The 20,471-nt window shown below is 42.3% G+C and overlaps 1 protein-coding gene and 1 long non-coding RNA gene across 2 annotated transcripts; both read right to left on the reverse strand.

The window, feature by feature from the left end:
• Positions 1-60: 60 nt before the first annotated feature.
• LOC121548438 lies at positions 61-9,252 on the reverse strand. Its single transcript, XM_041859874.1, has 12 exons — positions 8,901-9,252; positions 7,217-7,280; positions 6,916-7,040; positions 6,644-6,741; positions 6,163-6,297; positions 5,727-5,867; positions 5,175-5,323; positions 4,981-5,027; positions 4,646-4,791; positions 4,131-4,216; positions 523-751; positions 61-324 (listed from the first exon to the last, which is right to left on the reverse strand). The coding sequence occupies exons 1-12, from the start codon at positions 9,154-9,156 to the stop codon at positions 61-63; spliced, it is 1,740 nt and encodes a 579-aa protein (XP_041715808.1). The 5' UTR covers positions 9,157-9,252.
• Positions 9,253-9,379: 127 nt separating this feature from the next.
• LOC121556198 lies at positions 9,380-13,665 on the reverse strand. Its single transcript, XR_005998115.1, has 5 exons — positions 13,592-13,665; positions 13,214-13,362; positions 9,993-10,071; positions 9,727-9,802; positions 9,380-9,610 (listed from the first exon to the last, which is right to left on the reverse strand). It is a non-coding gene; the product is annotated as an uncharacterized LOC121556198 (long non-coding RNA).
• Between the last annotated feature and the right edge of the window lie 6,806 nt (positions 13,666-20,471).

Below are 20,471 nucleotides of genomic sequence, written 5' to 3' on the forward strand. Positions count from 1 at the left end.
ATTGCAAAACCTTTAAAAAAACGTTTTCGAGACAAAGCAAGTTGCTGTATCCAATATAATTTAATGAAAAATAAATGATATGGCTTTGGTAGCTATCTGAACTCTCTTCTTGACTGAGCGGTGCTTGTCCAGAGGTGTCTTCAGTCTCTCCATTTGAGAGACCAGACTGTATTGGGGCGTGACCTTCTGTGGACTTGGGGCCTGTTGGTAGGTGATATAGCCCTGGATCCTCTGCAGAAGGTTGCAGATCTCTGCACTCTTCATGTGGAGGTGTCTCTGGTCCAGGTCTGGCCCAGGCAACATCAGGCCCTTCAAGTGCTCCAGCTGGGGAAAAAACAAAGTGATCAGCCCTGATATGAGTGGGTGTTAGTAGAGAGCTGTGGAAAGGATGTGACAACTGTGATCCACTTCAGTGCTCATTATAAAGCACTGTATTCTCCTGTGCTTCTCCCATGATTAGAGTAATGTACGCCACTATCATCTGGTGTCTGTATTGAATCTAATGGACAGTCAGTGTCTCACCTTGAGTTTGGCCCCCACGTTGAACCTCACACTGCTCTTGCGAGAGGTGAAGGTGAGGTAGATGCAGTCCTGGTTCTGGATGCGGAGGCTGATGTTGGGGCTGAGGGTCAGACAGATGGGCTGGAAGGGAGGGGCGTGGACGTGGGGCTCGTGGTCCAGCCAACTCCAGCGCCTCCTCAGAGCACCGGTGTCACTACAGCAGGAGCCTCCCAGCTGGGTCAGGTTCACCCTGCCAACCAAGCAAACGAAACACACAAATGTACAATTATGAATATAACTACTGTTCCCTGAAGGAAGGAATGAGGTATAACATACTATGAGGAGTCAACAACCAATCATATTCACCTGAAGAAAACGCCCAACGGGCCAATGGATGCTGAGCCCACCCTCAGAAGCCCCACCTTCCTGGCTATAATGCTGGGCTTGCATTAATTTCCTCAATTCAGTGCCGCTCTTCAGCGAGCCCAAACCCTCTGACAGCGCGGGACCAAAATATGTTATACCTCGTTCCCTCCTTCAGGGGACAGTAGTTATATTCAAAACTGTAAGTTCCCTTTCAGTCGGTCACTCAGTATAACATACTATGGGGACATACAATCACGTCCAAAGCCGGCCCAGAGGGTACCAAACTAGGAGGCCCACGGCAGCCCAAGCACACACAGGTTCCATCGTCTCCAAAAGTTAAAGAAGCCACCTTTTTCCCTAATACTTACCTGAGAAGCCTGAACTGTCAAAGCCTCAACCAGAACCTGCTGCAACTTGGCTATGCACACTGACAAGCTGCCACTGCAGCCCAAGTCCATAGGCTCCACGGTTCCAAGAATAACACTTACCTTACAAGCCTGAAATGTCAGAACTCGTACAAGGGACCGCAAGTCCAAAACAACAGAATACTTGTCGTGACTTGGTAAAGCACACACGCTGCATAGCAGGGACCAGAATTGATGAACCACGGCAGCCCGAGGCTCAAACCCACAGGAAACCATGGCAGCCTGAGGCTCAAACCCACAGGAAACTTGCAGTGACCTGGAAACTGTACTCGCGTGCTGCAATCGCTCAAACCCACAGGAAACTGTGTTACCCGGATAAATGTGCAACCTGCGCACTGCTTAACACCCACTCTCGGACCCAGCCATAAGAACACTATGAGCCACACTGGGAAAAAGGTATGTGGGGAACCCAAACTCACTGCAGCACAGACATCACCACTCGTCATGCCCCTGAACAATGCCCAGGAAGCCGCCACACCTCTAGTGGAGAGAGCACACACACCGCTAGGCAACCCTTGTCCTTTGCTGTCATATTTCAGGGAGATAGCCTCCACAATCCAATGAGAAAGACGCTGCTTGGAAAGCACCCTACCACGAGCTGGATTAGGGAATCTGGTCACAAACGCAGTCCTATCCATATACGTGTGTAAAGCGCACACTTGATACAGGCCATGGAACCGCCGTTGTTCACTAGAAGGAAACAGAGAAGGCGAGAAATGGAACAGCTCAAAAGCCAGGGACCTGTAAGACATAGGCATAACCTTGGGAGCAAAAGCTGCATTAGGACATAACATCACTTTTGAGTAGCCAGGCGCGAACTCAAAATGGGGAGGGTGTACTGATGGAGATGGAGATCACCAACGTGCTTGGCCGACACTAGACCAAAGCCAGGTCCCAGGTCGGTGCCATAGGCTTAGACACTGGTCTGAGCCGATGCACACCTTTCAGGAACCGCACCACCAGAGGAGGAGACCCCAGGGTAGAGCCGTCAACCCCTACATGACATGCCAAGATGGCTGCCATATAGACCTTCAAAGTGGAAAAAGAAAGGCCCACCTCAAAAAACTCTTGCAAGAACATAACCACTTCCACCAAAGAGCTCTGAAAAGGAGAATCTCCTTTAACCTGACACCAACCCTCTAACGCACGTCACTTATATGTATACAACCTTCTCGTAGAGGGCGCACGCAACGACTGTATAGTCATAATCCTGTTCGAGGGTAAACCACTAGCCGTCAATTTCAACTTTTCAGTGGCCAAACCCACAGGTCCCCGCCCAACAGGCGGATGATCTCCAGGAACCAGGGTTGTCTGGGCCAATGGGGAGCCACCAGAATCAACAACAGACCCTCCTGACGGACCCTCTCCACAGTGGCCTGAATCAGGTCCACCGGAGGAAATGCAAAGAGCAGGGTCCGAGGCTACTGATACGCCAAAGCATCCGTTCCCAACGGAGCACTCAGATCCCTCATTGAGAAGAACAGACGATAATGCGCGTTTTCTCACAATGTGTAATTATCTATGTCGGTCCTGCCGAACTGGTCCCATATCTGGACAACCACCGAGTGGAGCAGTCTCCACTCCGTAGAGATAGGACCCCCCTGGAAAGTAGATCCGCACCCACGTTGAGATCCGGGAAGATACGTCGCCCTGAGTGACAGGAAATGCGCACTCCTCCATATAGCAGATAACAGGCCAAGTTTAGCAGAGAGAGAGAGACCGCGTCCCCCCCTGCCTGTTGATGTACAGTACGTCACCGCCGTCCTGTTGTCGGACCTTACCAACACATGCTGGCCCTCCAATATCGGAAGAAAACGCCTCAACGCTAGCAAAACAGTCAGTAGCTCCAGTCCCTCCTGCAGCAAAGCACCCCCACAGCATGATGCTGCCACCCCCGTGCTTCACGGTTGGGATGGTGTTCTTCGGCTTGCAAGCCTCATCCCCTTTTTCCTCCAAACATAATGATGGTCATTATGGCCAAACAGTTATATTTTTGTTTAATCAGACCAGAGGACATTTCTCCAAAAAGTACGATCTTTGTCCCCATGTGCAATTGCAAACCGTAGTCTGTCTTTTTTATGGTGGTTTTGGAGCAGTGGCTTCTTCCTTGCTGAGCGGCCTTTCAGGTTATGTCGATATAGGACTTGTTTAACGGTGGATATAGATACTTTTGTACCTGTTTCCTCCAGCATCTTCATAAGGTCCTTTGCTGTTGTTCTGGGATTGATTTGCACTTTTCGCACCAAAGTACGTTAATCTCTAGGAGACAGAATGCGTCTCCTTCCTGAGCGGTATGACGGCTGCGTGGTCCCATGGTGTTTATACTTGCGTACTATTGTTTGTACAGATGAACGTGGTACCTTCAGGCATTTGGAAATTGCTCCCAAGAATGAACCAGACTTGTGGAGGTCTACAATTTTTTTCTGAGGTCTTGGCTGATTTCTTTTGATTTTCCCATGATGTCAAGCAAAGAGGCGCTGAGTTTGAAGGTAGGCCTTGAAATACATCCACAGGTACACCTCCAATTGACTGAAATGATGTCAATTAGCCTATCAGAAGCTTCTAAAGCCATTACATCCTTTTCTGGAATTTACCAAGCTGTTTATAGGCACAGTCAACTTAGTGTATGTAAACTTCTGACCCACTGGAATTGTGATACAGTGAATTATAAGTCTGTAAACAATTGTTGGAATTACTTGTGTCATGCACAAAGTAGAAGTCCTAACCGACTTTCCAAAACTATAGTTTGTTAACAAGAAATGTGTGGAGTGGTTGAAAAACGAGTTTTAATGACTCCAACCTAAGTGTATATAAACTTCCGACTTCAACTGTACATACCATATAAGACCATTGGGATGATAGCAGGTGGCCTGGCCCCTGGATGTAAAGACGGCCTGGATGTTGGGTACCAGATCTTTGTCCTCCTGTATCACATAGGTGTAATCAGCACCATGGACAGCAAATATGAGAACGGCAAGTCTTCCTGATGGATAGCTTTCACTCCATTAAGGTCAACGATCCGACCCCCCTGCTTACTCTCTAATCATCAATACTTTTAAAAACATTATACAACATATAACTCAAAATAAATGTCTTAAATATTTTGAATACATTTTCCGAGTAATCTCTCCAAAAGGATACAAAACCTGTCCTGTTCCATCTGGAAATATGGTGACAAATGATTGACCACTCTCATAGAGCTTGATTAGTGTGTGCTGTAAAATCAAACAGCAATCATGAATTGACATGTACTGTACAAGCCATTGGCCCTCACTGAAGTATATTGAGTGAGCTAATCTATTTGTTAACATCACCCGTGCTGAAAATCGTCATTAAAAGTTCAGTTAGTATACCTTATGTCCTTGTTCTTCTCCATAAAGTGTGAGAGTGTCTGGAGAATCAATGATTTCCATTTTGGCGAATAGGTCTTCCTTCTCTGCAGTCCAGACCTCATTTGAAAGTCGATAGCAAATGGTGTTACGCAAGTTAACTTTAGATCCTGCAATGTTAAAAGCATCAACACAATGAGGTAAATGTCAATAAAGTCCACCAGCCTAAGATGTCTGTCTCTATTATATTAAAAGTTTTTCACTTTAATCAGTGGATTCCAAACAACTTTCAGTATCTTAAAGAATTATATAATACATTTCATGTAACAAAGGGGTGGTGACCTTGTGAGTAGACTTACTTTGTTTAGTTGAAAACAGGCAATTCTGATTCTCCCATTCTTTCAACCTGATGTTTGAGAACAGTACCATTAAGATGTCAGTGATGTTTTAAAGAAGTGCTGCGGTATATCATATCAAAGTTACAGTAAATTCGAGTGTATTGTATTGTGATCTTTTTAGTGCCCCATCAATCATACGAGAGACAGGTCATGACCTTTGCTCTGCCCGGTCCCTTGCAGCCTTCTTGAAGGGTGGGTAAGGGCCTACATCAATCTTCCTGCTCCCCTGGATCGCAGCGAAAGCCGCCTCCTCCTCCTCCATCAGAAACATATTCATCCTCCAGGCCAACTCACAACAAAACAACTGACAGGAAGAACAAAAAACATGTCAAACCCATCAGAGGAAGAGATATCCCAAACATGCCTCTTTTAGAAATTAACATCCAATTTGTTGAAATGCCTTTTCAATTGAATAAAAACTGTATGATATAAATACACAAAGTTATATATATAAAAACATGATTCATGTATAATCTAATTGATTTTGACATCTAAAATTACGTCAAGGTGATTTGTTTAGCAATCTAAGTGACAGGTAAACCTACGACATGGCTCTGCCTCTAATAGAGATATGAAAGTATCAAGCCATGGATCTTATTTCCATGGTGACTAATCTTACAGTGAATTTCAGTTTCACCCAAAAGGTTTGTCCTTATTGGCTGTATAAGATTTGTGTGAGAGCATTATGTGGTTTGTGAAGGCCTCACCTCCTCTGGGTCCGTATTGTTGACTAGCTGGTCTCTGGTCACAGTGGGCTTCCTGGGCTGCAGGCAGTACTCACAGGGAATAGAGTCCAACTCACTCTCCAGCATCTCCCCTGATGAGTCTGAGCTGGATGCCCATCTGATCTAGAAGGAGATCAGGCATTCAGCTCGGTTGACAACATCCAGTACGGTGCACTAAACCTGTCCCTTTTAGGCATGTCCATCAAGCCAGTGGCCTATGTACCAAGGGTACACTACTTTCTAAAAATATTGTATGCAAATATGCTGCAAGAAATTATAATATGTGTACTGCAGTTATCAGTGTATAACTGTGTCGCGACAGTGTTGAGTTGAATAGGTTAAGCCATAATGTACTTAGAAAAAACTATATTGAGAAAGTTATATAAAACAATCCAACGGTGATAATAAAAAACATTACCATGTCAAAATGTGTTGGTGACTGTTTAGTTTCTACTCTGTACGCTGTGGGAGTTTGGGGATCCTTGCTGAGAGTATCCAATACTTCATTATCGAGGGACATATTCATCTCCAGGTCCTTGTTTTTAGGAATATTCTAAATAGAGACAACAAAGGCTGTTCATCATTTACTAAACTCTCAACAGAAGTGCCCACTTTGCTCATCATGAATAAGTGAAAACTGAGAAACTCCAGATTTCTGGATATTGTATGTACAGTTATGCTAATCTTCGATGTGGATGCCTGTTAAATTGGTAACAATTAAAATGGCCCTAGATGAAGATGTAGACTTTTCCTCTCAACACAAAGCGCACACTTGGAGCACTTCAGGGACTTCTCAGAGACAGGCAATAGCAATTTCTTGGATCACATTTCAAGTGAAATGTACTACATTGGTCATAGTGAGGGCCTTCTTTTTAAACATCCTTGTTTTGCCTAGCTACCTCAAGCATTGTAGAGTCAAGTGTTGTATCCACACATTCCAAGGGGGTCCCTGATTCCTCTGCAGGTTTTGGAGTCACTTCTTCTGACTGAATGTTGACTGCAAAGGAAGAATTTGTCAAGAGAAAATAAAGTAGACGACTTAAGTAAGCAACATGCTCCACTTTGAAGATCAGCATAATTCTGGAGTCTGACCTATAACAATCACCAATCATATCTCCCATAGTAATTATAACGTTACTCCACTGTACAGTAAAATGACACTTTCTCTTACCTTGGCTACTCTCCTCATGTCTCCTCTGGTCCACCCAATCCCAGTCTGTTTGTGTCCTCGTGCTGATTCTGGAGATGACTCTGCCATCGAATGCATAGACCTCCACATATTCAGGAGAGTCAATCCTAGATGGGGTTCAGGGCATTCAGTTCAACCAAAGTAATATCACTAACATGAAAACTCATTGCACTTTATTTTTTTCCTTTGACTTCTAATTTTTCAGCCGAATTTTTTTTTGGGATAATATGCCAACTCTTAAATGAAGTCACAAGATTCCTTTTAACATAAATTATGTAAATACCGTGGGCACAGATCTTGAGAAGCTGTCCTCATGTGGTCTCGCAGTTCCAGCTCCTCTGAAGAGACTATTCAGAAATGTCATAGTCTATCATTTTAACCGAAGGCTACTGCACATATGAGTAATTAAGTGTCTGTCTACCATGGCCATCTACCTGCCATGGCCTATTTGCATTGAAGATTCTGAGTTTATTAGTTATCTCATGGCTATATACCTGCACCTATGCCTTCAGAAAGAATTCATACCCCTTGAATTATTCCACATTTTGTTGTTTTACAGCCTGAATTCAAAATGGATTAAATAAATAAAAAATCTCACCCCTCTACCACACACAATACCCCATAATGACAACGTGAAAACATGTTTTTTGACATTTCTGCCAATTTATTGAAAATTCCATTCTGAAATATATCATTTACATAATAATTCACACCCCTGAGTCTATAATTGGAGAAGCATCTTTGGCAGTGATTACAGCTGTAAGTCTTGCCAAATTGGTTGTTGATCATTGCTAGACAACCATTTCAAAACTGTAACTGGGCCACTCAGGAACATTCAGTCTTCTTGGTAAGCAATTTCAGTGTAGATTTGGCTTTGTGTTTTAGGTTATTGTCCTGCTGGAAGGTGAATTCATCCCTCAGTGTCTGGTGGAAAGCAGACTGAACCAGGATTTCCTCTAGGATTTTGCCTGTGCTTTAGCTCCATTCTGTTAATTTTTTATCCTGAAAAACTCCCCAGTCCTTAACGATTACAAGCATACCCATGCAACATGATGCAGCCACGACTATGCTTGAAAATATGGAGAGTGGTACTCAGTTATGTGTTGTATTGAATTTGCCCCAAACATAACATTTGTATTCAGGACAGAAAGTTCATTATTTGCCACATTCCTTGCAGTATTACTTTAGCGCCTTTTTGCAAACAGGATGCATGTCTTGGAATATTTTTATTCTGTACAGGCTTCCTTCTTTTCACTCTGTCAATTAGGTTAGTATTGTGGAGTAACTAAAATGTTGTTGATCCATTCTGTTTTCTCCTATCTTAGTAATTTAACTCTGTAACTGTTTTAAAGTCACCATTGGCATCTTGGTGAAATCCCTGAGCGGTTACCTTCCTCTCCAGCAACTGAGTTAGGAAGGACGCATGTATCTTTGTAGTGACTGGGTATATTGATACACCATCCAAAGTGTAATTCATAACTTCACCATGCTCAAAGGGATTTTCAAAGTCTGTAATTAATGTTTTTTACCCATCTACCAATAGGTGCCCTTCTTTGCGAGGCATTGGAAAACCTTCCAGGTCTTTGTGGTTGAATCTGTGTTTGAAATTCACTGCTCGACTGAGGGATCTTACTGATAATTTTATGTGTGGGGTACAGAGATGAGGTAAATGTTAAACACTATTATTGAGTCCATGTGACTTATTGTGACCTGTTAAGCAAATGTTTACTCCTGAACTTAGTTAGCCTTGCCGTAACAAAGTGGTTGAATACTTATTAACTCAAGACATTTCAGATTTTCATTTTGAAAATTCATTTTGACATTATGGGGTATTGTATGTAGGCCAGTGAACAAAACATCTCAATTTAACCCTTTTTAAATTCAGGCTATAACACAACAAAATGTGGAAAAAGTAAAGGGGTGTGAATACTTTCTGAAGGCACTGTACCTAATATTAGTAGACCTACCATTAATATCCTGCTCGCAGATCTCCTCGATTCTCCCGGCCTCCCAGTCCATTTGGCTGCATTGCTCCACATACCCCTCCAAGTTGCGACTGCTGCTGTACAGCCATTCTGTGCCATCAAACTGCTGCTCTAACCTCTGCACGTTTTCAACTGTGAGTTCAAGGGTTGTTGGCACCTCAGCTTCATCTTTTAGGCCTACTTGTGATTGTGTAGAGTGAGGTGCCTCATTTTCTTTTTCGGTGGACCGTTGGCTCATTATTCCATTTACAATAGGCCAACCATTAATACAAAAATATATTCAAAATGTATCTGACAAGATGCATGACCTGCCTTTTCCATGTAACATTTTAGCACAACTACACACATCTGTATTTCTTTCTAGTTAGTAAAATGCTAAATGCCTTGGTTTCATAGCAACGAGATTTATACAAAAACAACACAGGCTTTGGGTTGTTACCAATACTATATTTCTTTAGAGGCCATGGGTGCTTTGGTCTTTTTGGGCAAGGTTTGTTTTTCCATCTGCTTCTGAGTCTCTGCATCTGGGCAATGCTGTAATGGTGCTTAATGTTGTGGGGATTGGCTGAATACTGGTAGGACATGCTGGTCGGAATCTGGTCCAGCAGAGATTAAATCTCCAGGCTTTTCATTTGGAGATGTTTCTGCAGGATATCTGGCCCCAGCATAACAAGGCCTTCTGGATGGGTGAGCTGGGAGAGAAAAGCACAACAGAAAACAGTCAGACCACATGGGATGGAGCTTGTCCATGAGATTAGCAACACTGTACAGTACCAACACATATAAAATATTCCCATATTTTGGTCACCTTCTGGCTTGCTGTGGGGTACGGCTCAATGTTGGCGGCGAGGTAGGACCCAATCTTTATTGTTTTGAAGTCAAATCTGAAGACAAATTACAGGCGTAAATCACTGTGTCTATTCATCATGATGCTAGAGAACAAACGTACAAAGCTTCCTTATGAAATTCTGACTGGAAAGAAAAAAGTAATTAGCTATCATATATACAGTAATATCAATAACAAAATCACATCTATCCTGCAATTTTCTTGTACTTCAATTATAAATACCTCACCCTAAGCAGAAAGCCCTACCGTCCATAAGGGCTTAATGTTTGACACCAGATAGGACCCCAGCTTTATCGTATGTCAAGTCTGAAAATAGAATGAATCAGTTAAGCACTCTGTTCTCATGGGAATAAGTGAACATTGCCTGTGTTATGTTCTTTTTTGCAATGCAGTGTTCTCACATGTATTTGCTAGGTGACAGCTTACCTTGGGTTGAGTTACTAACATGCGGTCTTCCATCCTTGTATCCTGACTAAATAAAAATAGGCTGTGTGTCACGCCCTGATCGAGAGAACTCTTGTTGGTTGGGTCAGGGTGTGAGTTTTCTGTTGAGATCTATGTTAGTGTATTTCTATGTTGTAGATCTACAGTGGGGGGGAAAAGTATTAAGTCAGCCACCAATTGTGCAAGTTCTCCCACTTAAAAAGATGAGAGAGGCCTGTAATTTTCATCATATGTACACGTCAACTATGACAGACAAAATCAGAAAAAATAATCCAGAAAATCACATTGTAGGATATTTAATGAATTTATTTGCAAATGATGGTGGAAAATAACTATTTGGTCAATAACAAAAGTTTCTCAATACTTTGTTATATAACCTTTGTTGGCAAGGACACAGGTCAAAAGTTTTCTGTAAGTCTTCACAAGGTTTTCACACACTGTTGCTGGTATTTTGGCCCATTCCTCCATGCAGATCTCCTCTAGAGCAGTGATGTTTTGGGGCTGTCGCTGGGCAACACGGACTTTCAACTCCCTCCAAAGATTTTCTATGGGGTTGAGATCTGGAGACTGGCTAGGCCACTCCAGGACCTTGAAATGCTTCTTACGAAGCCACTCCTTCGTTGCCCGGGCGGTGTGTTTGGGATCATTGTCATGCTGAAAGACCCAGCCACGTTTCATCTTCAATGCCCTTGCAGATGGAAGGAGGTTTTCACTCAAAATCTCACGATACATGGCCCCATTCATTCTTTCCTTTACACGGATCAGTCGTCCTGGTCCCTTTGCAGAAAAACAGCCCCAAAGCATGATGTTTCCACCGGTAGGTGGAAACTTCCACACAGTAGGTATGGTGTTCTTTGGATGCAACTCAGCATTCTTTGTCCTCCAAACACGACGAGTTGAGTTTTTACCAAAAAGTTCTATTTTGGTTTCATCTGACCATATGACATTCTCCCAATCCTCTTCTGGATCATCCAAATGCACTCTAGCAAACTTCAGACGGGCCTGGACATGTACTGGCTTAAGCAGGGGGACACGTCTGGCACTGCAGGATTTGAGTCCCTGGCGGCGTAGTGTGTTACTGATGGTAGGCTTTGTTACTTTGGTCCCAGCTCTCTGCAGGTCATTCACTAGGTCCCCCCGTGTGGTTCTGGGATTTTTGCTCACCGTTCTTGTGATCATTTTGACCCCACGGGGTGAGATCTTGCGTGGAGCCCCAGATCGAGGGAGATTATCAGTGGTCTTGTATGTCTTCCATTTTCTAATAATTGCTCCCACAGTTGATTTCTTCAAACCAAGCTGCTTACCTATTGCAGATTCAGTCTTCCCAGCCTGGTGCAGGTCTACAATTTTGTTTCTGGTGTCCTTTGACAGCTCTTTGGTCTTGGCCATAGTGGAGTTTGGAGTGTGACTGTTTGAGGTTGTGGACAGGTGTCTTTTATACTGATAACAAGTTCAAACAGGTGCCATTAATACAGGTAACGAGTGGAGGACAGATGAGCCTCTTAAAGAAGAAGTTACAGGTCTGTGAGAGCCAGAAATCTTGCTTGTTTGTAGGTGACCAAATACTTATTTTCCACCATAATTTGCAAATAAATTCATTAAAAATCCTACAATGTGATTTTCTGGATTTTTTTTCCTCAATTTGTCTGTCATAGTTGACGTGTACCTATGATGAAAATTACAGGCCTCTCTCATCTTTTTAAGTGGGAGAACTTGCACAATTGGTGGCTGACTAAATACATTTTTCCCCACTGTAGGTTGATCTCTCTATGTTTGGCCGGGTGTGATTCCCAATCAGAGGCAGCTGTCATTCATTGTCTCTGATTGGGGATCGTACTTAAGTAGCCTGGTTGCCTACCTTAGTTGTGGGATCTTGACTCGTGTTTGGCTTGTTAGTGTGTAGCCATTGTTTGAGCTTCACATTACGTTGTTTTATCAAGTGTTTATTGTCATTAATAAATATGTACGCATACCACGCTGCGCCTTGGTCTGACCCGTCTCTCAACGATCGTGACACTGTGTTCATTACACAATAACTATCATGTTTAAAAAAATTCAGAGACATGCACAGTCATAACTTACTTCATCAGTTAATCCAAATAAATTCTATCTACTCTGCAGCATGTGAGGTTGGCATCACTGATCAATAAGACAAAACAAAACAATCAATAAATGGACCAGACATTTCTCTATATTTTATGTTTGGGATATATTTGACATAACATGTACTGTAGATGTATTCTCTATGTAGCCCCTTCCTGCACTCAATGACCAAAAGCACCCTCTTTGGCTTCATGGGTGGAATGTTATTAATATTTTTAATAATTAATAAATATATTATAATTGTTTTAAAGACGAAAAACTGTGTTTCTATGTCAAACAGTTTTGTTATATTTCAGTCTTCTGTGATGTACACTACCTGTCAAATGTTTTAGAACACCTACTCATTCAAGGTTTTTTCTTTATTATTTTTTTGAAGGAAAAGCAGCCAACAAGTGCTCAGCATATGTGGGAACTCCTTCAAGACTGTTGGAAAAGCATTCCAGGTGAAGCTGGTTGAGAGAATGCCAAGAGTGTGCAAAGCTGTCATCAAGGCAAAGAGTGGCTATTTGAAAACACTTTTTTGGTTAGTACATGATTCCATGTGTGTTATTTCATAGTTTGGATGTCTTCACTATTATTCTACAATGTACTGTAGAAAATAGTAAAAAAATAAAGAAAAACCCTTGAATGAGTAGGTGTTCTAAAACTTTTGACCGGTAGTGTATATAAAGTGAAATATTTGGATGCAAACAAAAAATTGAATACATTTCAACTCTATCTGACATGGTACAGGTCTCTTCTTTTTCTTTACAGCCCATATCCATGTGAGTGGGGTGTATACTTTTGTTTCAAAGTAGATTTGTTTAAGACTACCAAGAATCATTCTGTGTGACCCTGATTTAGCCCACTGCAGTAAAAGGTTAATAAAACTGCAAAAGAAAGCCCAGAATTGCAGTCTCACCTGTTTAGCAAGAGTAGATCAACTTTATGTCTCAAGATGTCTTGAGACATCTTAAGATGAAGGTGTTGATGGAGCTGAGATATCATTGAAGTTGAAACATTTGACATGATCCCTTCCCCTCTCTGATCCACCATGGACTCCATAGGCAACTGAAACAATGTAACAACCTGCTTTTAAATATTTTTTTTTACTGTAGGCCTACTTGCTAATTTAGCTAAATTAAGTTAATGCAAGTTGTTAGCTAGCTAGCTAAACAGAGTCTTCAATATAACATTTTGGTGGTGCTAAAACAAGATGTCAATAACATATTTCTTCATATTGACAAAATATTCATCTAGATTAACATACATTAGACATTAAAATGCTTTGCTTGCTTACCTCAAGTTGAAAAACAGTTTATAAATCCTCCAGGTTTGACAGACTGTTATTTTGAGTCTTGAATCAACTGTCAGTTGACTAAAGAATGTTGAACATTCCAAAATTCCAAACTCTTATGAACAGGAATACTCCAAGTCGATATTCACGTAATAATAAGGAATTCCCCTCGACCAGGCCCACAAATTGGGGAAAACAAACATTCTTTCCCATTGACCCCCAGTGTAAAAGAGCCAACTTCGTTGTCGATTTTTAGTTATACAGAAATAACAAAACATTCCGAAAAGCTGCTGTGTTATTCAATGTACATGTAACCAGGTCAAAAACCCTGACCTACGGTTCGCAATGCAGAGTCCTGTGGCTTCAGGCTATTCAGCGTGGGAGAGTGGGAAATTGTGGGGACCCAGTGTCCAAGTAGGCTACACGTAGCTATGTGTGTGGAAAACATTTAGTCACAGGTAAGACATTTAACTTGTGTAGTATAGTCTGTTTGTAATTCCACTCACTACTTGTAGCATTATAGTCCATTTGTTTGTGTAGTTGGTCTTGGCTAGATTAATGTTCCGGTTGGTAGCTAGCTAGCACTCACTCAAGTGGCGAAAAGGGGCATGAGGGAGCCCTACAATATTACATTTTGGGAATGCTTGGGAGCAGGCAATGCTGAAAAGTAATCTTTAGACATGTTGTACTCTTCTTAAATGTAGTTTGTAATTGACTAAAACAAGCAGACAACAATGAATTTGTGTTTGAAAAAGTTTTTGCTGTGAGCCAAAGGGGTAACCAAGGGAACCACAGGTTGTTTTCCACACAGGCAGGCAGGGCCCAGACGTTCTATCTAATACCGACTGGGACTATACGAGTGCAGGCCAGAGTGATCCTAACATATTTTAATGATGTTTTGTTTGTGCTTATGTTGCCTGGACTCTGAGAAGGCTGCATATGAGGCTGACCAACCAGAGAGATATATCTCTTTGCAGCCTTCTCTCTCTCTCTCTCTCTCTCTCTCTCTCTCTCTCTCTCTCTCTCTCTCTCTCTCTCTCTCTCTCTCTCTCTCTCTCCTCTCTTCTCTCTCTCTCTCTCTCTCTCTCTCCTCTCTCTCTCTCTCTCTCTCTAACTCGAATATCATTATACAAATTCTCAATCAGTGGTTTTTCGGGACGTCTCATGGTCTGACAAACACCACTGTAGCTCAGCCACCTTCCACCGCAGATGTGGAAGGCCGCCATTGGCGGATGCGGTGCATTGAGACGCAGCCCATGCAACAAAAAAAACATTTGTGAAGTAGAGGTAAAGAAACACATGCGCAGAACGTGATTAGAATTTTCAGCTCTGGGGAAAAGGGATCCATGGGGGCAGGAAGGGGGCGGTTACCTACGGATCCACAGCCTCTGCCTTTAATACAGTTTTTCTGGATTGCTAAGACACATTTCTTGAAAGCTGCTCTCCTTTTCTCTTAACTGTGAACACAAAACCCAATTTTCAAGCTACATTCACAAAACCTCAGACTCTTCTTGCAAAACCAAACTTTCACCTCAAAACAGTTCAATCTGTGCTCAAAACTGAACTATGTTGTCAAATCGTGCCCCGAGTCAATCAAAATAAAAAACACTACTGAACAGTCACTAAACACTACGTAGAAAAATAGAAAACACAATGCTCAGGACATGAAGCTGGAGAAATAAATGTTTATTGTTCACTGTAGGCTAACTGCATGTTGCAAAACAAAAACAAAACTGTGCATTTAGCACTTGTACAAAAAGACAAAACAGAAATCTTGTGCATTTACATGTAGCACTTGTAAAAACAAACAGAAATCTTATGCGTTTGCCACTTGTGTACAGTAAGCCCATGTAAAAATAAAGTACAAAAATATATAAATAAGTGCATTACTCAGCCACAGCATCATGTCTCCGTACTGGGTCAGGCCACAGGACTTCATCCACATCACAGGCCACATTTTGTCTGGCCAGGCAACGGGGAAAAAACCCCTGGCATGCCGTATCCAGGCTTGGCATGCCTCCACACCTATGTCACCACAGGCAAGTCCCATGGCTTGCAGGAGATTTACCCTGGTGTAAGGTTGGCGTTCATATACCTTCCACCGCCATGAGGAGAATAATTCCTCAATGGGGTTTAGGAAAGGGGAGTACGGTGGAAGGCAAAGATTGATAAAACCTTGGTTCATATTGTACCACTCTCTAACCTGGAGGGCTCTGTGAAAACTCACATTGTCCCAAACAACAACATAGATGGGATGCTCATCCTGCTGCCCTAACAAAGCATCTCGCATGTGATTGAGGAAAATGAGGAGCTGGTGAGTGTTGTAGGGCCCCAGGTTGGCATGATGGTGGACAACCCCATGATTGCTGATGGCAGCACATAATGTGACATTGCCACCACGCTGCCCAGGGACACCAACAATGGCCCGATGGCCAATCACATTACGGCCTCTCCTTCTCCTTTTGGTGAGATTAAACCCAGCTTCATCCATGTAGATGTATTGATGGGGTCTTTCCATTGCATCCAGTTGAAAAACCCTCTGTAGAAATAGATATAGTTTTGTAAGTGATACGGAAAAAAGTGATTTAGACCACTACAGTAAATCACTACTTAGAGTAATCAACATTGAATGTGTCTGGATATATGCCAACCTGTACATACTGGAATCTTTGCTCTTTGACTCTGTCTGAGTTGCGATCAAAGGGCACTCTGTATAGCTGTTTCATGCGCAGTCTGTTGCGCTTGAGGACACGATCAACAGTAGAGAGGCTGACACTGTTGATACCCTCAAAATTTAAATGGTCCTCAATGATCTTCTGCTGAATTTCGCTCAGTTTAATGGCATTGTTCTCACGGACCATATCAACAATTATGGTCTCTTGGTGTGGGGAGAACATACCTGTCCTCCCACCCCCATGTGGCAGTCTTTAAATTCTACAAAAAGAGAACATGGAGTTACAAAAATATACATGGAATACTAGGCCTACAAACAGTTAGACCAACCCTCCATTACAATACTACAGTACATTGGTACAGTGATGTACTGAAACATATATTTACTTACAGTATACTGTGGTACAGTATATAGTATGTCATACAGTAATTGCTGTCAACATTTACATACTGTACTATAATGTCAAAAAAAGGTAATTACCTGTTCTCTTCTCTAAATCTTCGGATTATGGTGGACACACTGAATCTACTGATGTTTGGTTGTACCCTTTGTCCAGCCTCCCTCATGCTCATACCATGGACAAGAACATGGTCAATCACAGTAGCTCTGATTTCATCAGATATTACTGTTCTTTGTCTTCGCTGACCACCTCGACCACCTCGACCTCCTCTCACACGAACTCTTCCTCTCAGATCTCTATCCATTGTAGGGCCTCAAAACCAGTGCTCTCTGAACTGGCTTACTGTATATGTTCCCTCACATCATTAGCCACAAGTGTGATCAATTTTGAGTTGTTGTGTTCAAGTGGTGACACCTGTGCTCTAATTGTGTTTGACTTTTGTCACCTGTGCTCACCATTATGCAGCACGGGTGCATCACAATGAAAATGTGTTGGCAAGTTATGTCTAAACAGGTGAAAAGTGCTTATGGTTGTGCCAAAAGAGTGATTGATTCAATCAGTGGGTTCAGGCAACTGAGCATTTGGTTCAGACAATAGGGTTTAGTGTTTTAGCAATTGAGAAAAACTGTAAAAGGATACAAAACATGACCCGTTCCATCTTGATATAGGGTGATGAAGGGTTTGCCAGTTGGATATAACCTCAGAAGCAAATGTGATCTCTAAAAAACAAACAAATAAATCACTAATTAAATGGTACGGTCCATGGACCTGAACAGTAAGGGCATAGGTGTAGAGGGAAGAGAGAAGCTGGTGTCAATGACAGTACAGAGATTGTATACATTCTGCCTCTCTGTCTCCCCCTGGAAGGTGAAGATGTCTGAGGAGTCTCTGATATCCATCTGAGGGAAGTAATGCTTCTCTCGGATAATCCAAACCTCATTGGACAGTCTGTAGGAGATGGTTTTGAGCTGACCACCACCTTTATAAACACAGGAAAATAACCCAGTAATGACATGGAGAGTACTAAATCAATATACTGTATCTCATTTATCAGTTAGATTATAAAATATATGCCTATTTAATGTATCAATGGTTTTTTGTGAGAGTGTGAAGATGGACTTACCTGAGAAAAAGCGGTTCTGATTGCCTGTATTCTGGACCCTCTGAAGTCCCCATTCCAGCAACCTGAAGTTAAAATTGGTTAAAATAGAGGTTAGCTTTCCTCAGAGTGAAAATGTTAGAGTGATGGACACTTTGGGAGGTTAAGTGGAAATCTCTCTGAATATCGAGATCCCAAGCCACCCTCCTATCTCCAAAACTCAGACGTTTGACAGGAAAGTGGTTCCTTTGGCCACATTTAGCTTTTAAGTCTTAGAAGGGCCAATTGCACATGTATAGTCAGAGGTGATTGAGGCGCACAATCATTCCATTAGAGGAGCTGACTGCAGGGGGTTTCAAGTAGCTGGCACCAAATTGGACAGGGTATAACATCAATTAGATCCTCTCTCACCTCTGCTCTGCCTGCTCCTTTGCAGCTCTCTTCTCCTGTTTGCTCACGAAGGGTGGGTGAGGGCCCACATCAATCTTCCTGTTCACCTTCCACAGCAGCTAAGGCCCACTCCAATTCCAGGAGAATCTCTTGCATTTGTTGGAGCCTGTTCACAGTAAAAGAGCTGAGTAGAAAAATAAGGCAAACACACAACATCAAATCAAGGCACTTCTATGGGTGTAGAAGAGATCTTAATTCAAACCCATACAGTTGAAGTCGGAAGTTTACATACACTTAGGTTGGAGTCATTAAAACTCGTTTTTCAACCACTCCACAAATTTCTTGTCAACAAACTATAGTTTTGGCAAGTCGGTTAGGACATCTACTTTGTGCATGACACAAGTAATTGTTCCAACAATTGTTTACAGACAGATCATTTCACTTATAATTCACTGTATCACAATTCCAGTGGGTCAGAAGTTTACATACACTAAGTTGACTGTGCCTTTAAACAGCTTGGTAAATTCCAGAAAATGATGTCATGGCTTTAGAAGCTTCTGTTAGGCTAATTGACATAATTTCAGTCAATTGGAGGTGTACCTGTGGATGTATTTCAAGGCCTACCTTCAAACTCAGCGCCTCTTTGCTTGCCATCATGGGAAAATCAAAAGAAGTCAGCCAAGACCTCAGAAAAAAATTGTAGACCTCCACAAGTCTGGTTCATCCTTGGGAGCAATTTCCAAATGCCTGAAGGAGCCACGTTCATTTGTACAAACAATAGTACACAAGTATAAACACCATGGGACCACACAGCCGTCATACCGCTCAGGAAGGAGATGCGTTCTGTCTCCTAGAGATGAACGTACTTTGGTGCGAAAAGTGCAAATCAATACCAGAACAACAGCAAAGGACCTTGTGAAGATGTTGGAGGAAACGGGTACAAAAGTATGTATATCCACAGTAAAACAAGTCCAATTTCAACATAACCTGAAAGGCCGCTCAGCAAGGAAGAAGCCACTGCTCCAAAACTGCCATAAAAAAGCCAGACTACGGTTTGCAACTGCATATGGGGACAAAGATCGTACTATTTGGAGAAATGTACTCTGGTCTGATTAAACAAAAATATAACTGTTTGGCCATAATGACCATCGTTACGTTTGGAGGAAAAAGGGGGTGCTTGCAAGCCGAAGAACACCATCCCAACCGTGAAGCACTGGGATGGCAGCATCATGCTGTGGGGGTGCTTTGCTGCAGGAGGAACTGGTGCACTTCACAAAATTATGTGGATATATTGAAGCAACATCTCAAGACATCAGTCAGGAAGCTAAAGCTTGGTCGCAAATGGGTCTTCCAAATGGACAATGACCCCAAGCATACTTCCAAAGTTGTGTCAAAATGGCTTAAGGACAACAAAGTCAAGGTATTGTGGCCATCACAAAGCCCTGACCTCAATCCTATAGAACATTTGTGGGCAGAACTGAAAAAGTGTGTGCGAGCAAGGAGGCCTACAAACCTGACTCAGTTACACCAGCTCTGTCAGGAGGAATGGGACAAAATTCACCCAACTTATTGTGGGAAGCTTGTGGAAGGCTACCCCGAAATGTTTGACCCAAGTTAAACAATTTAAAGGCAATGCTACCAAATATTAATTGAGTGTATGTAAACTTCTGACCCACTGGGAATGTGATGAAAGAAATAAAAGCTGAAATAAATCATTCTCTCTACTATTATTCTGACATTTCACATTCTTAAAATAAAGTGGTGATCCTAACTGACCTAAGACAGGGTATTTTTACTAGTATTAAATGTCAGAAATGGTGAAAAACTGAGTTTAACTGTATTTGGCTAAGTTGTATGTAAACTTCAGACTTCAACTGTATCTACAATCTTAGAAGCATGTTATCCAAACCAGGAGCCATAAAGGAACCTAAGACTGCAATCGTTCCAGTCTCTCTCTGAAAAGAGTATCAAAAGGCTTAGACTGGCCCGTTGTTACTTGCATTGATTTGCTTTGAATTGATAGTCTGAAGAAAAACATCATCTTCAGCAACACTCACCAACTCCAGGTCAGGATTATTTTCCAATTGTTTGCGGCTTATGAAGGGCTTACTGGGTTGCTGGCAGTAGTCACATACAACAAGCTCTATTTCCCGTTCGGACTGATCCCCAGAAGATCAAGAGCTGGACACCACCGGGACCTAGAGTAGGCAAGCTTCACCATCACTCATTCACTCCTCTCAATTATGCAAAAGTGTTGTACAAGTGTAGGTGGCCCCACATTAGGTATACCATACAACTACTTCTCCTTCTTCCTATCTGT

This window comes from Coregonus clupeaformis, chromosome 4 (assembly GCF_020615455.1).
Source record: "Coregonus clupeaformis isolate EN_2021a chromosome 4, ASM2061545v1, whole genome shotgun sequence".
NCBI lineage: Eukaryota > Metazoa > Chordata > Actinopteri > Salmoniformes > Salmonidae > Coregonus > Coregonus clupeaformis.